General features: G+C 51.7%; 1 protein-coding gene across 6 annotated transcripts in view; it reads right to left on the minus strand.

Moving 5' to 3' along the window:
* The window catches only part of TNRC18 (trinucleotide repeat containing 18), a 78,602-nt gene that overhangs the window by 52,297 nt on the left and 11,846 nt on the right, over nucleotides 1–14,459 (minus strand). For 5 of the 6 annotated variants that reach the window (XM_060173235.1, XM_060173234.1, XM_060173232.1 and 2 more), the window contains 2 exons: nucleotides 2,550–2,705; nucleotides 2,083–2,208 (listed from right to left, as the gene is read on the minus strand). In XM_060173235.1, the coding sequence (XP_060029218.1) occupies nucleotides 2,083–2,208; nucleotides 2,550–2,705 (282 nt within the window). Of the gene's footprint in view, nucleotides 1–2,082; nucleotides 2,209–2,549; nucleotides 2,706–3,436; nucleotides 3,590–14,459 lie in introns of those variants that run through there. The other variant, XM_060173236.1, reaches the window with a different exon arrangement.

Below are 14,459 nucleotides of genomic sequence, written 5' to 3' on the forward strand. Positions count from 1 at the left end.
CTGCTTTGGGGGGGATCGGGAGGGGGTGTCAGCCTCTAGGAGGAGGAAGGGGGTGGGTTTCAGCCTGAGGGTGGGGATGGGGCGTCAGCGGGTGGGGTTGTCTTTAGGGGGATTGTCAGCCTGGGGTGGTCGGCCGGAGGTGTCAGCTTTTGGGGGGGTTCAGCCTCGGGGAGGAAGGGGTGTCAGAGTTGGGGTCAGGGGTTTGGGGGGGCTTCAGTCTTGAGGGAGAAGGGGCATCAGTCTCAGGGAGAAGAGGATGTCAGCCTGGGGATGGGGGAGGTGCAGGGACTTCAGTGGGGGATGGGGAGGAGGGAGCCACAGTCTGGGGTGGGGGTCCCCAAGAAGGTCGAGCAAGGGGATGTCAGCATGGGGAGGCAGAATGCCAAGGTGGGCGTGTCAGCTCCATCCCTGGCACCAACAGATGCCCATTAAGTGGAGATAAGGGGCAGGGAAGACAGCTTGATAGTTCTGCAGAAGACTCTCCTGCCTGAGGCTCCTAGGTCCCGGGTTCAACCCTCAGTATCATCAGCCAGAGCTGAGCAGTGTGCTCTGGCTTCTCAGTCATTAAAATAAATATAAAATTTTTAAAAATGGGAGTGGGGGGCTGCAGAATAAGGGGCCTAGTGGTGGCTCACCCAGTTGAGCACACACATTACAGTGCCCAGTGATTCGGGTTTGAGCCCTGGTCCTCACCTGCAGGGGGAAGCTTCAGGAGCAGTAAAGCAGGGCTGCAGATGTCTTTCTCCCTACTCACTTTCTCAGTTTTTCTCTGTCCTTTCAAGTAAGTGAAAAAAATCTATATAAAAGCGGTGCAAAGCGCAAGGACCGGCATAAGGATCCTGGTTCGAGCCCCCGGCTCCCCACCTGCAGGGGAGTTGCTTCACAGGCGGTGAAGCAGGACTGCAAGTGTCTATCTTTCTCTTCCCCTCTCTGTCTTCCCCTCCTCTCTCCATTTTCTCTCTGTCCTATCCAACTACAAGGACACCAATAACAACAATAATAACTACAACAATAAAAACAACAAGGGCAACAAAAGGGAAAATAAATATTTCTTTAAAATATATATAAAAAGTCAGAAAATTTTGCAGCCTGGGATGTGGCACGGTAGAGTAAGCATTAGAGTCTCAGGTCAGAGGCCCCCAGTTCAATCCCCAGCATCAAATGTGCCTGAGGGATGCTGTGGTTCTCTCTCCTTCTCTCTTGCTGACCAAAAAAAAAAAAAAAATCTTAAAAAAAAAAGATGGGGCAGGAGTAGAATGGTTATTTATGCAAAGAGACTCGTGCCTGAGGCTCCAAAGTCCTAGGTTAAATCCCCTGAGCCACCAGCAGCAGCCAGAGCTGAGCAGTGAGTACTCTGGTGAAATAAAAAATTAAAAAAAAAAAAAGGAAGGCAAACACTACAGCTCCCTCCTAGGACTCAAAAGGGGGGAGGCAGCTGGAGAGACTCAAAAGGCCTGAGGCTCTGAGGTCCCAGGTTCAATCCCCAGGACACTGGTAAGAAAAAAGGGGGGCTGTTGGGTGGGGGTGAGGGGTGCAGGAAGGTTAGGGTTCCATGGGACTGCACCCTATGATTGATGCTCCTGCAAGAGCGGCATTTCCTCACTTGAAAACGGTCTTCTGGGAAGGCCGGGCAGTAGCGCAGCAGGTTAAGCGCAAGGGCCGGCTTAAGGGTCCCGCTTCAAGCCCCCGGCTCCCCACCTGAAGGGGGGTCAATTCACAGGCCATGAAGCAGGTCTGCAGGTGTCTGTCTTTCTCTCCCAATTTCCCAATTCCTTTCTCTCCCCATTCCTCTCTCAATTTCTCTCCCTCCCCCTCTCCCTCTCCCCCTCTCTCATCCAGCAAAGAGAGTAATAAAAACAACAGCAGCAAGGAGGGCAGCAAAAGGGAAAAAAATAGCCTCCGGGAGCAGTGGGTTCATCACCGAGCCCCAGCAATAACCCTGGAGGCAAAACTTTAAAAAGAAAGAAAGAAAAGAAAAAAGAGAGAAAAAGAAAAACAGGTTCCTGGGCCAGAAACTTGAGATCCTGAGCACTCTCTCCTGGGTCTCCTCCACCATCCCTAGGTACCCTTCCCCCACCTCACCTTTCTGGGAGTCGAAGATGCTGGGCTGGGCCAGCTGGCTGAGGAGGGGGCTTCCGCTGCTGGGAGCTTCCAGGGGGTTCAGGTGCAGGAAGGAGGGATATAGGCTGCTGGGCACGTGGGAGAAGCCTGCGGGGGAGGAGAGGTGGCTGGACCCCTCGGTACCCTTCCCCTCCAGCCCCCCTACCCCGGCCTGGGACAGCTGTGGAGGAACAGGGAGGGTGGCCAGGGCTCCACTGCCTCAGCCCACCCAGAACATGGTAAGCAGTAACTTGCTGAAAGTGGCATTAACTGTCTGGGTTCAAGGCTGCCCTCACTGCCCAGAGCTGGCCTGACCCCCTTCCCCCCACATCAGTGGTGAAGGAAGGGGTACAGTCAGTGCAACCCCCCTACACACTCTCACAGAAAAGCCTGGACCCTGCCTAGCTCAGAGACCAGACTCCCTCCCGGAGACACTAAGGGTCTCTTACCTTCGTGGGCGTGTGCAGCCCACAGCTGCACCATGGGCAGGGTGCTGGGGGTGGGGGACCGGAAGGACAGCTCCGAGGGTAGGGGCGCTGGGCTCCCATGGGGCGAAGCCGAGGACCCCATCCCGCTGGCCACAAAGCTGCCCAAGAAGGCCTCGCCTGCAGAGAGAGGGGGTGTGTCAGCCCACACATGGGACCCACCTCTCCCCCTTCCCCCCCTACCCCCAGGTGACAGGGGAAGACCACCCAGAACAGAACCTTGAATGGGGGCACATCCCCCGACCTGAAGTGAACCCTGCATTGGGGCCAGACAGGTCTGGGGTCTGGGTAGGAGCAGGGCCAGGACAGTCAGGGGTGCTGTTCCAGGAAGGGAACCCTTAAACCATAAAATGGGGGTGACATAGCCCACCCCCATCCCCAGAAGGGCAAGGAAGCAGGAAGCAAGTGTTTTGCAAGGAAACAGTGAAGGCTGTGGAGATTCTGAGGGCCCTCTGCAAGCCGCCCCCCACACACACACAGCAGGAGGAGCTGGGCCACCCAGAGGGACAGCCTGCCGGTCAGAGCGCCACCCACGTTCCCCCAGGAGAGCTTCCTGTCCCCACACTCAACACTGGGGACATGTGTGGCTGCAGGAGAGGTGACACCACAGGCTGCCCGGACCCAAGACCCACCCACCACCTCCTGGGAGCATAGCCCCCCATTCACCCAGCCCCTTTGGATCAATCTCAGAATCGATTTCACGGGGAAACGGAGCCCAGACGATCAACCCCCACCCCCACCCCAGGGTGAAGGCCACAGTCGATGGGCTCTTGGAGGTCACCTCCTGGTCACATGTGTCCCCATGGTCTGTGGAGAGCCCCCCCCCCAACCCCGCGCCCCGGCCCCCTCACCAGAGTCCAACGCCAGGCCCTCAGGCCCCAGGGCCATGGCGGTGACCCCAACAGCAAACCCCGGCCGGGGCAGCAGGGCCTCCGGCCCCCAGGCCCACTTCCTCCTTGGCGCAGAAGGTTCCGGAAGCCGGCAGGCCGCTTTGCGTAAGGGCTGACATCAGGCGGCTCTTCCTGCCCGGCCTGAGAAACCCGCCCGGCAGGTGTGGGGGCCCGGATGCCACCAACGGCTGGGCTTGCCATGCAGCCATGTCCACACCCCACAGACAGAGTCCAGGGCCTCCTCAGGCCGGTCAGCGCCAAGGCGTGGGGGAACCGGGATCGAACCTGGGACCCTGGATCCGCCTGACCGAGGGTATTGTGAAACCACTGCACTAGCTCCCCAGCCCTGTGCCCATCCCAGTCATTTGGGTTTTATATATATATACATTTTTAAATATTTTAATATTTGTTTATTGGATAGAGATAGAGAAATTGAGAGGGGAGGGGGAGACAGAGAGGGAGAGGGGCAGAGAGACACCTGTAGCCCTGCTTCACCACTCGTGAGGCTTTCCCCCTGCAGGTGGGAACCAGGGGCTTGAACCCAGGTCCTTGAGTACTGTGATATGAGCACTCAACCAGGTACACCACCACCTGGCCCCCTTTTATACACTTTTACTTTGGATTGAAATAAAAATTGAGGAGCAGAGGGCAGATAGCATAATGGTTATGTAAAAAGACTCATATCTGAGGCTCGAAAGTCCCAGGTTCAATCCCCCGCACCACCATAAGCCAGAAGGATCCCGGTTCGAGCCCCTGGCTCCCCACCTGCAGGGGAGTTGCTTCACAAGCAGTGAAGCAGGTCTGCAGGTGTCTGTCTTTATCTCCCTTTCTCTGTCTTCCCCTCCTCTCTCCATTTCTCTCTGTCCTATCTAACAATGACATCAGCGACAACAATAGTAACTACAACAATAAAACAAGGGCAACAAAAGGGAATAAATAAATACTTTAAAAAAAAAGGCAGCAAAAGGGAAAATAAAAATATGAAAAAAAAAAAAAACTAAAATTGAGAGGGAGTGGGAGATAGAGAAGGAATCTGAGGCACCAGCAACCCTGTTCCACCGCTTATGAAGCTTCACCCCTAGAATGAGGACCGGGGACTTAAACCCAGGTCTTTGACCATCTGGCCCCTGCATTTGTTTTTGTAAGAGGGAGAATGAGAGGCCAGAGCCCTGCTCAGTCCTAACAGAAGGTGGTGCTGGGGACTGAACCTGTGACCTGTGTGCATGGCTGGTGCTCTAACGCTGGGCTGTCTCTCCACTGGCAGGCCAGTTGGTTTTTCTTTCTCAACCAAGGCTCTGGTTTATTTTAATATTTTTTAAAGGTTTTCTTTTTGTTCCCATCAGGGTTATCGCTGGGGCTCAGCGCCTGCACCACAAATCCACTACTCCTAGAGGCCATTTTTTCCCATTTGTTGCCTTTGCTGTGGCTATTAGTGTCATAGCTGCTGTTGCTGTTGGATAGGACAGAGAGAAATGGAGAGAGGAGGGAAAGACAGAGGGGGAGAGAAAGACAGACACCTGCAGACCTGCTTCACCGCTTGTGAAGCGACTCCCCTGCAAGTGGAGAGCTGGGGGCTTGAATCGGGATCCTTACGCCGGTCCTTGTGCTTTGTGCCATGTGCATTTAACCCAATGCGGTACTGCCCAGCCCACAAAAGTTTTTATATATTTATTACTAGAGGTAGAAATTGAGAGAGGAGGGAGAGACAGAGAGACATCTGCAGCCCTGCTTCACCACTTGTGAAGCTTCCCCCCTGCAGGTGGGGATCAGGGGCTTGAACCCAGGTCCTTGTGCACTGTAATGTGAGCACTAAACCAGGTGTGTCACCAACTCCATACTTAAAAAAAAAAAAAGTAAAAAATACTACGTTACAGAAAGACACACACCAGAGCCCTGCTCAACTCTGGCTGATGGTGGTGCTGGGGTTTGAACCTGGAACCTCAGAGCCTCAGACAAGAGAGTCTTATTGCAGAACCACTGTGCTGTCCCCGCCTCCCCACACACACACACCATGATTTTTTTTTTTTTAACCAGAGCCCTGCTCAGCTCTGGTTTATGGTGGTGCAGGGATTGAATCTGGGACTCTGGAGCCTCAAGCAGCAAAGTCTCTGCAGAACCACTGTGCTGTCTACCCCATCCCCACAAGCCTATTTCTTTCTTTTTTTTTTTTTTAATATTTATTGGACAGAGTCACAAATCAAGAAGCAAGGGGAAGACAGAGAGGAAGACAAACACCCACAACCCTGCTTCATCACTCATGAAGCTTTCCGCCTACAGATGGGGACTAGGGGCTCGAACCCAGGTCTTTTCAGATTGTAACACATGCCTTTAACCAGGTGCACCTCCACTAGGCCAATGAATCTCTCTCTCTTTTTTTTTTTCTTTTTGCCTCCAGGGTTGTTGCTGGGCCTCGGTGCCTGCATTACAAATCCACTGCTCCTGGAGACTATTTTTTCCCTTTTGTTGCCCTTGTTGTCGGACAGAACAGAGAGAAATCGAGAGAGAATGGGAAGACAGAGGGGGAGAGACAGAGAGACACCTGCAGACCTGCTTCACCGCCTGTGAAACGACTCCCCTGCAGGTGGGGTGCCGGGGGCTCAAACTGGGTTCCTTATGCCGGTCCTTGGGCTTTGCGTCATGTGCACTTAACCTGCTGTGCTACTGCCTAGCCCTCAGTGATCCTATTTTAATTTTTTATATTTATTTATATTTATTTTCCCCTTTTGTTGCCCTTGTTTTTTATTGTAGTAGTTATTATTGTTGTTGTTGTTATTGCTGTCTCTGTTGTTGGATAGGATAGAGAGAAATGGAGAGAGGAGGGGAAGACAGATGGGGGGGGAGAAAGGCAGACACCTGCAGACCTGCTTCACCGCCCATGAAGCGACTCCACTGCAGGTGGGAAACTGGGGGCTCAAACCGGGATCCTTCCACTGGTCCTTGCGCTTCACGCCATATGCGCTTAACCCACTGCGCTACCGCCGGACTCCCCAATGATCCTATTTCTAATCCTCAGGGGCCACAGGAGACAGCAGGCAGGAACAGGAAGGAAGCACAGCCCTGGGGCCCTCAGGCATCCTGGCTGGCTGGGAGGCACTGTGCCTGTCTCCAGGCAGACATTCCCAAGCTCACCCCACCCCTGGGGACCCAGCAGGGACCACGTGGAAGGGTGCAGGCTCAGGACCACAGGGATGTTGGCAGTCCAGTGAAGCCCAGTGCAGAGCCCACCACCCAGTCCTCCCTCCCAGGCCTACCATAGAGGCTGAGGCCAAGGGCCACCTAACCAGGAAGCTCACAGCTGGAGCTGTCACACGTTTTACCTGCTTACAGTTACTACTCAAGGCCACTTCTCCTTCATCGAGATACATCAAGACCACAGAGCTTCCCCTGGTGTCATAGTATCTCCCGTGTGTTGCTGGGGCTCAGCCAGAACTGCAGGCCAGTCAAGGCACACACACGCCCTAGCTGGCACGATGTCCTCCAGCCCTGTCATAAATTCTTACTATGGGCTGGGGAGACAACAGAGTGTTTCTTTGAAAGATTCTCCTGCCCAAGGCTCTGAGGTCCCAGCTTCAGTCCTCCAGCCCCACCATCAGCCAGAGCTGAGCAGGGTTTGGGGAAAGTAAAATTAAAAATTCATATTGTTCAGCAGTAGGGGAGGTAGTGCAGTGGACAGAGCCTTGCCCTCCGGAGAGTGAGGCCCAGAGTTAGGCTCCACTTCTCTCATTAATGAAGGAAAATGCTCATGGGACCAGGCAGCGACGCACCTGGCTGAGCGCACATGCTACAACGTACAAGGACTCAGGTTCAAGCCCCCAGTTCCCACCTACAGAGGAGACCCTCACAAGTGGTGAAGCAGGGCTGCAAATGACCCTGTCTGTCTCTCTCTTTCTCCCTTCTTTCTAGATTTCTCTGTCTTGTCAAATAAACATAGAACAGTGATCAAGTATTTCTTGGTGACCAGGGCCAGGGGGCAGCACCTACATCCTCCCAGAATCCCCTCACAGCCTTTCACCAGCCCACAGAAGACCAGGATCAAGCTCAGCTCACACAGCACAGGGTGGGGGACCGCCACCAGCAGACCTGGGGGCCCACTGCCCGCCACTACAGTGCCCCCCACAAACTCCCCGGGCTGGCCCCTTGGCACCGCAGGGCAACATGGCTGGTTTCTTCTTAAAGATCTATTTCACATGAGATGGGTATACATGATAAAGAGATGGTCAGAGCACCACAAAGGCACGCCCCCCCCCCAGCTGTCTCCGAGTCTGACAGAGGGGAAGACTGAGGCTGAGGGGTGGCTGCCCCAAGGTGAGCCCAGCGCCAGCACCACACACCCAACATCCAGGCAGAGGCCGGCAAGCCCAGGCGCAAGCAAAGGCTTGGGCACGTGCAGGAATCCAGCAGGAATCCGCCATCCCCAGCCTTGCCAAATCGGGGACGCCCAGGGCCAGACTCCCAGCATTCCGCCCTCCTGCCACTCCACGTGTCCCGAGAGCTGGACAAAGCTACTGGCAGGCAGCCGGGGGGCGGGGCCAGTTCCCAACACATCGGGATGGCTATGCCATCTCCTCAATGGGGGTTGCCCAGGGGAACCTTCTAGAAGCTACCTGGACACAGGGCGGAAGGGCTAGTGAGCTCATGGGGTGCAAAGGTCAGGCCGACAGGTAGGGACGCTGGACTTTATCACCTCAGGGCCTTTGCACAGCTGAGCCTCCCTCCCCACCCCTCTCTCACAGCTCAAGTGACAGTGGGTGAAAGGGCTCCCGCTGGGCTGGATGTCCTCCCCGGCTTATCAGCGTCCTGCAGCCTCCAGTGGATAATGATGAATAGTCTTCCCGCCCTGCCCTGCAGCGGCAGGAGTCAGCCAGCTTGTTCCAGAAAGTGATAAGACACTTTCAGGCCAAGCAGCCACCGGCAATACTCAAAGGAGTGGGCCTGGTGCCAATAAAACTTTATTGACAAAAGTGGGCCAGGCAGCCTGAGTCACAGGGTCAAAGCCCGGGCCAGGGCAATGAAAACAAACAAATACACCTCCACCATGTGGGCTTCCAGTGAGTGTCGTCAACACAGTGACCCACCAGGCTGGGGACAGGCTCCACAGCAGACCATGGGACTTCGATAGCTCATGGCTGAGTTCTATCCCCCTCAGATCATGCCAGCATGCTAAAACTATCACACAGAATAAACACAAGTTTTTTTTTTTGGTTTTGCCTCCAGGGTTACCGCTGGGGCTCAATGTCTCTGCACTATGAATCCACTGCTCCTGGAGACCATTTTTCCCTTTTTGTTGCCCTTGTTGTTTATCGTTGTTATTATAGCTGTTGTTGCTGTTGGACAGGACAGAGAGAAATCGAGAGAGGACAGGAAGGCTGAGAGGAGGAGAGAATGAGAGACACCTGCAGACCTGCTTCACTGCTTGTGAAGCGACTCCCCTGCAGGTGAGGAGCTGAGGGCTCAAACCAGGATCCTTACGCTTGCCCGCCACTTTGCGCCACGTGCACTTAACCCGCTGCGCTATGGCCTGGCTCCCAATACAAGTCTTTAAAAATAAAATCTCTTCGACGACATCAACAATAATAACTACAATAAAACAACAAGGGCAACAAAAGGGAATAAATATAAAAAAGAATAACTACAATAAAACAAAGGTAACAAAAGGGAATAAATAAATAAATATTAAAAAAACTAAAAAAATTAAAAATAAAATCTCTGGAGTCGGGTGGTAGTGCACGTGGTGCAAAGCACAAGGACCTGTGTAAGGATCCCGGTTCGAGCCCCCGGCTCCCCACCTGCAGGGGAGTCACTCCACAAGCGGTGAAGCAGGTCTACAGGTGTCTATCTTTCTCTCCCCCTCTGTCTTCCCCTCCTCTCTCCATTTCTCTGTCCTATCTAACAATGACAACAACAATTTAAAAAAGACAACAATGGCAACAAAAGGGAAAATAAATAAAATAAAAAATATAGAAAATTAACATTTAAAAATTTTAAAAATAATAATAAAGTAAAATCTCAGTGAAGGCCAGCAAGAGAGCATGATGGTTATGCAAAAGACAGAGGCTTTCAGGTCCCAGGTTCAAGCCTCAGCACCGCCAGGAAGCAGAGCTGAGTCTGGGTCTGGGATAAAGAAACTGGTGGAGGTTGGGAAGGTTGAAGGTGGGGTGTGTGGCCTCACATGTCACAGTGCTGCTCTGGCCTCAACTCTCTCTGCAGAAACTAAAAGAAAAACTCAGGGCTGGGAGACAGCCCAAGGTTCTGCAAAAAAGCCTCTCCTGCCAGAGGCTTTAAGGCCACCGGAAAAGTCCCGAGCACCATCATCAGCCAGGACTCAGCAGGGCTCTGGTCCTCCTCTTTGTGCCTTCCTCTCTGCATCTCTCTCTCTCAATCTCTCTCATTAAAAAAAACTTTAAAATATTAAAAACAAAATCCTTTCAACTTGGAGGTGGTGCAGCAAAGCGGAGGCCTCTGGAGGGGGTGACGGGAGGCTGGCAGGCAATGGAGGCTCAGGTGGGGGCGTGTTCTGGTGTGCCCCATAAGGAAAATTTTAAAAATATTTGTGTATACGTTATACCAACAATGTGCACACCTAGGCCCCGGGTTCAAGCCCCAGCACCGCCTTAAGCCAGAGCTAAGCAGGGCTCTGGGCTCTCTTCCTCCTCTGTAGCAAACAAGTGACCAGATCTTCCGGAATGCCTTGAGCAGTTAGGTGGGTGGGTGCCACGGAGCCCAATGGGTGTGGATGTCACCTGTGGCCACCAGAGCCCCTTGGGGCAGGGTCCAGGTAGGGCCCCCCAGCCCAGAGCTGCCACGGGGCCTGTGTGTCTACACCAGTGAGGAGTGGGGTCACTGGAGCAGTGGCCCTGAACATGTGAGGGCCTCCAGCCCTGCCCTCAAGGGTCACCCCAGGCTCAGCTCAGCCGTGAGCACCAGCTGTAGGCAGGGCCTGGACCCCTGCACACCCTGCCACAGCAGCTGGGACGGCCTCCCTCCGAGAAATGAAAAGTGGGGCCAGCAGAATAGCTCACTTGGGTAGTGCACTGCTGTGCCATGCGCCAGACCCAGGTTTGAACCCGGCCCCTTCTGCAATGGAGGGGTGTCCACACTGTCGCCTTTCATCCTCTCTCCACCTCTGTCAGGAAGGACGGAAGTGAAATGGAGGGAGGAGAAGGAGGGAGGGAGAAAGGGAGGAGAGAAATGAAAGAATCCTTCACACACAAGAACATACTCTACTTTTTAAAAGAATAAAAATATAAATAAATAGGGAAAAGGGTGGTCCAGGAGGTGGCACAGTGGATAAAGCTTCAGACTCTCGAGCATGAGGTCCTGAGTTCAATCCCTGGCAACACATGTGCCAGACTGACATCCGGTTCTCTCTCTTACTTTCTCATCAATAAATAATAAAATCTTTAAAAAAAAAAAAAAGTGGGGGTAGACAGCATAATGGTTATGCAAAGAGATTCTCTTGCTTGAGGATCTGAAGTCTCAGGTTCAGTCCCCTGAACCACAAGCTAGAGCTGAGCAGGGCTCTGGTTAAAAAAAAAAGGGGGGGGGGGGAGTCCGTGGTAGCGCAGCAGGTTAAGTGCAGGTGGCACAAAGCGCAAGGACTGGTGGAAGGATCCCAGTTCGAGCCCCCAGCTCCCCACCTGCAGGGGAGTCACTTCACAGGCGGTGAAGCAGGTCTGCAGGTGTCTATCTTTCTCTCCTCCTCTCTCCATTTCTCTGTCCTATCTAACAATGATGACATCAATAACAACAATAACTACAACAATACAAAGGGCAACAAAAGGGAATAAATAATTATTTTACAAAAATAGGGGGTGGCAGTGGGGATGGGGGTGCTGGGGTGGTGGTGCATCTGGTTGAGTGCACACATTATCGCGCATAAGGACCTGGGTTCAAGCCCCTGGTCCCTACCTTCAGATGGGGGTGCTGGAGGTGGGGCGGGTGGCGGGGCCTCATGAGTCATGAAACACTGCTACGGGTCTCTCTCTCTCTCTTCCATTCTATCTCTCCCTTCCATCTCAGTTTCTCTCTCTAACCAATTAATGAATGAATAAAAATATTTTATTACGTGGTCCGGGAGGTGGCGCAGTGATAACGCTTTGGACTCTCAAGCATGAGGTCCCAAGTTCGATCCCTGGCACCACATGTGGCAGAGTGATGTCTGGTTCTTTTTCTCTCCTCCTATCTTTCTCATAAATAAATAAAATCTTTAAAAAATTAAAATATATATTTTTTATTTTATTTTTGCCTCCAGGGTTATCACTGGCACTTGGTTGGTGCCTGCACTACAAATCCAGTGCTCCTGGAGGCCATTTTTTCCCTTTTTTGTTACCCTTGTTGTTTAGGGTTGTTATTGTTGTTATTGATATCGTTGTTTTTGGATAGGACAGAAAGAAATGGAGAAGAGGGGAGACAGAGAAGGGGAGAGAAAGACAGACACCTGTAGACCTGCTTCACTGTTTGTGAAGTGATCCCCCTGCAGTTGGGGAGCCTGGGGCTTGAACCAGGATCCTCGTGCTGGTCCTTGTGCTTCATGCTGTGTGCTTAACATGCTGAGCCACCGCCCAGCCCCCCCAAAAAGCACTTTTTTTTTTGGGGGGGGGCTGGTTCTAGAAAGAGACTCTCCTGCCTGAGGCCCTGAGGTCCCAGACTCAATTCCCAGCAGCACCGTAAACCAGAGTTGAACAGTGGCCTGAGTAAAAAGTAGAAAGAGAAACAAGGAAGGAGAAAAAGGCCAGATAGCTCAATGTGTAGGGCGTGGCCCCATCTCCTGTGCGATGCGGTTCAAGCCCTGACACTCCCTGGGAGATGTTACGGCTCGAACGGGAATCCTGAACCCTCACGCCAGTGCTTGCACTTTGCGCCACGTGCGCTTAACCCGCCGCACTACCATCCGACTCCCTTTTTCCTTCTTTTTAAAAACCATTTTTTCGTTCCTCTCTTATTTGATAGAACAGAGAGAAACTGATGAGAGGGGGGAGAGAGAGAGAGAGAGAGAGAGAGAAGAGGGAGAGACACCTGCAGCTCTGTTTCACTGTTTTTGAAGCTTCCCACCCCAGCCCCCGCAGGTAGAGACTGGGAATTTGAACCTGGGTCCTCAAATATAGGCTCAACCACATATGCCATCATCAGCTAGTTTCTTTCTTTCTTTCTCTCTTTCTTTCTTTCTTTCTTTTTAAGATTTTTACTTATTAGAAAGATAGGAGGAGTGGTCTGGGAGGTGGCACAGCGGCTAAGGTACTAGACTGTCAAGCATGAGGTCCTGAGTTCGATCCTTAGCAGCACATATACCAGAGTGATAGCTGGTTCTTTCTCTCCTCCTATCTTTCTCATGAATAAATAAATAAATTCTTTTTAAAAAGAAAAGAAAAGAAAGATAAGAAGAGAGAGAGAAAGAACTACACATCACTCTGGTACATGTGCTGCCAGGGATTGAACTCAGGACCTCATGCTTGAGAGTCCACTGCTTTATCCACTGCGCCAACTCTGGGACCACAGTTATTTATTTTCCTTTTTCCTAGTATTTTATTTATTTTGGAGAAAGAGACACCAGAGTCCAGCTCAGCTCTGGCTGGTGGTACTGCTGGGGATTGAACCTGGGACTCTGGAGGCTCAGACAGGAGTCTTTTTGCAGAATACTTTTATTTTATTATTATTATTGCCTCCAGGGTTATTGCTGGGGCTCAGTGCCTATACTACAAATCCACTGCTCTCAGAGGTCATTTTTTTACTTGTGTTGCCCTTGTTGTCATTACTGTTATTGTTGCCATTGATGTTGTTGTTGGATAAAACAGAGAGAAACAGAGAGAGGAGGGGAGACAGAGAGGGCGAAGAGAAGACAGACACCTGCAGACCTGCTTCACCGCCTGTGAAGGGACTCCCTTGCAGGTGGGGAGATGGGAGTTGGAACCGGGATCCTTGTGCTGGTCCTTGCACTTTGTGCCACGTGTGCTTAACCCACCATGTGCACTTAACCCGCTGCGCTACCGCCCAGCCTCCTAAGAGAGTCTTTTTGCAGAACATTTTTATATTATTATTATTATTATTAATCATTATTATTATTATTTCCTCCAGAGCCCTGCTCATCTCTGGCTGGTGGTGGTGCAGAGGATTAAAGGCGCAGAGCCTCAGGCTGTGTGTGTGTCCCCTCTCTCTCTGGGAGGGGGTGGGGTGAAGGAAAGCATAAAAGAAAACAACTAAGACCATTAAAGAGGGCTGGGGAGATAGCTAGACAAAGGTCATGCAAAAAGACTTCCACATCTGAGTCACCACAGTTCCCTGGTTCAATCCTTGGCACCACACAGAGCCAGAGTTAAGCAGGGCTCATGAAAATAAATAATAAATTTTAAAACTTTAAAACAAACTGACAAACATAGGCCTCAGGTCTGATTCTCAGCACCTCCAACAGCCAGAGAGAATAGGTCTATCTCTCTCTCTGATTAAAATAAATGAATAAGGGTGGGGAAGATAGTTTAATGGTTATGCAGAAGACTTTCCTGCCTGAGGCTCTAATGTCCCCAGTTCAATCCCCAGCACCACCAGTGTTGTGTAGGGCTGGGGTGACAAGAGAAAACAAGGAAAGAAGCAAAGAGATGGGAGAGGGAGAGGGAGAGAGAAAAGGGAAGAAAGGAAAGAGAACATAGATCCGTCCAGCAGGGGGCGCTGCGGATAAAGCCTGGGCTCAGGAGGTTCCCATGGACGTCCCAGAGGGATACTCTTTTTCTCACTCATAACTGAAATCTTTTTTTTTAAAACGGTAAGAAAAGAATTTGAGGGGTGGGGTAGATATTGTAATGGTTATGCATGATGGTTATAATGGTCATGCATAATGGTTATGCATGCCTGAGGCTCCGAAGTCGCAAGTTCAATCCCCTGCACCACAATAAGCCAGAGCTGTGCAGTGCTCCAGTGTTTCTCTGTGTCTTTCTCTCTCTGCATCTCTCTCAAAAATAAAATAAATAAAATATTTTTTTAAAAAAAGAAAGAA

The sequence above is a fragment of the Erinaceus europaeus genome, chromosome 15 (genome assembly GCF_950295315.1).
Source record: "Erinaceus europaeus chromosome 15, mEriEur2.1, whole genome shotgun sequence".
NCBI lineage: Eukaryota > Metazoa > Chordata > Mammalia > Eulipotyphla > Erinaceidae > Erinaceus > Erinaceus europaeus.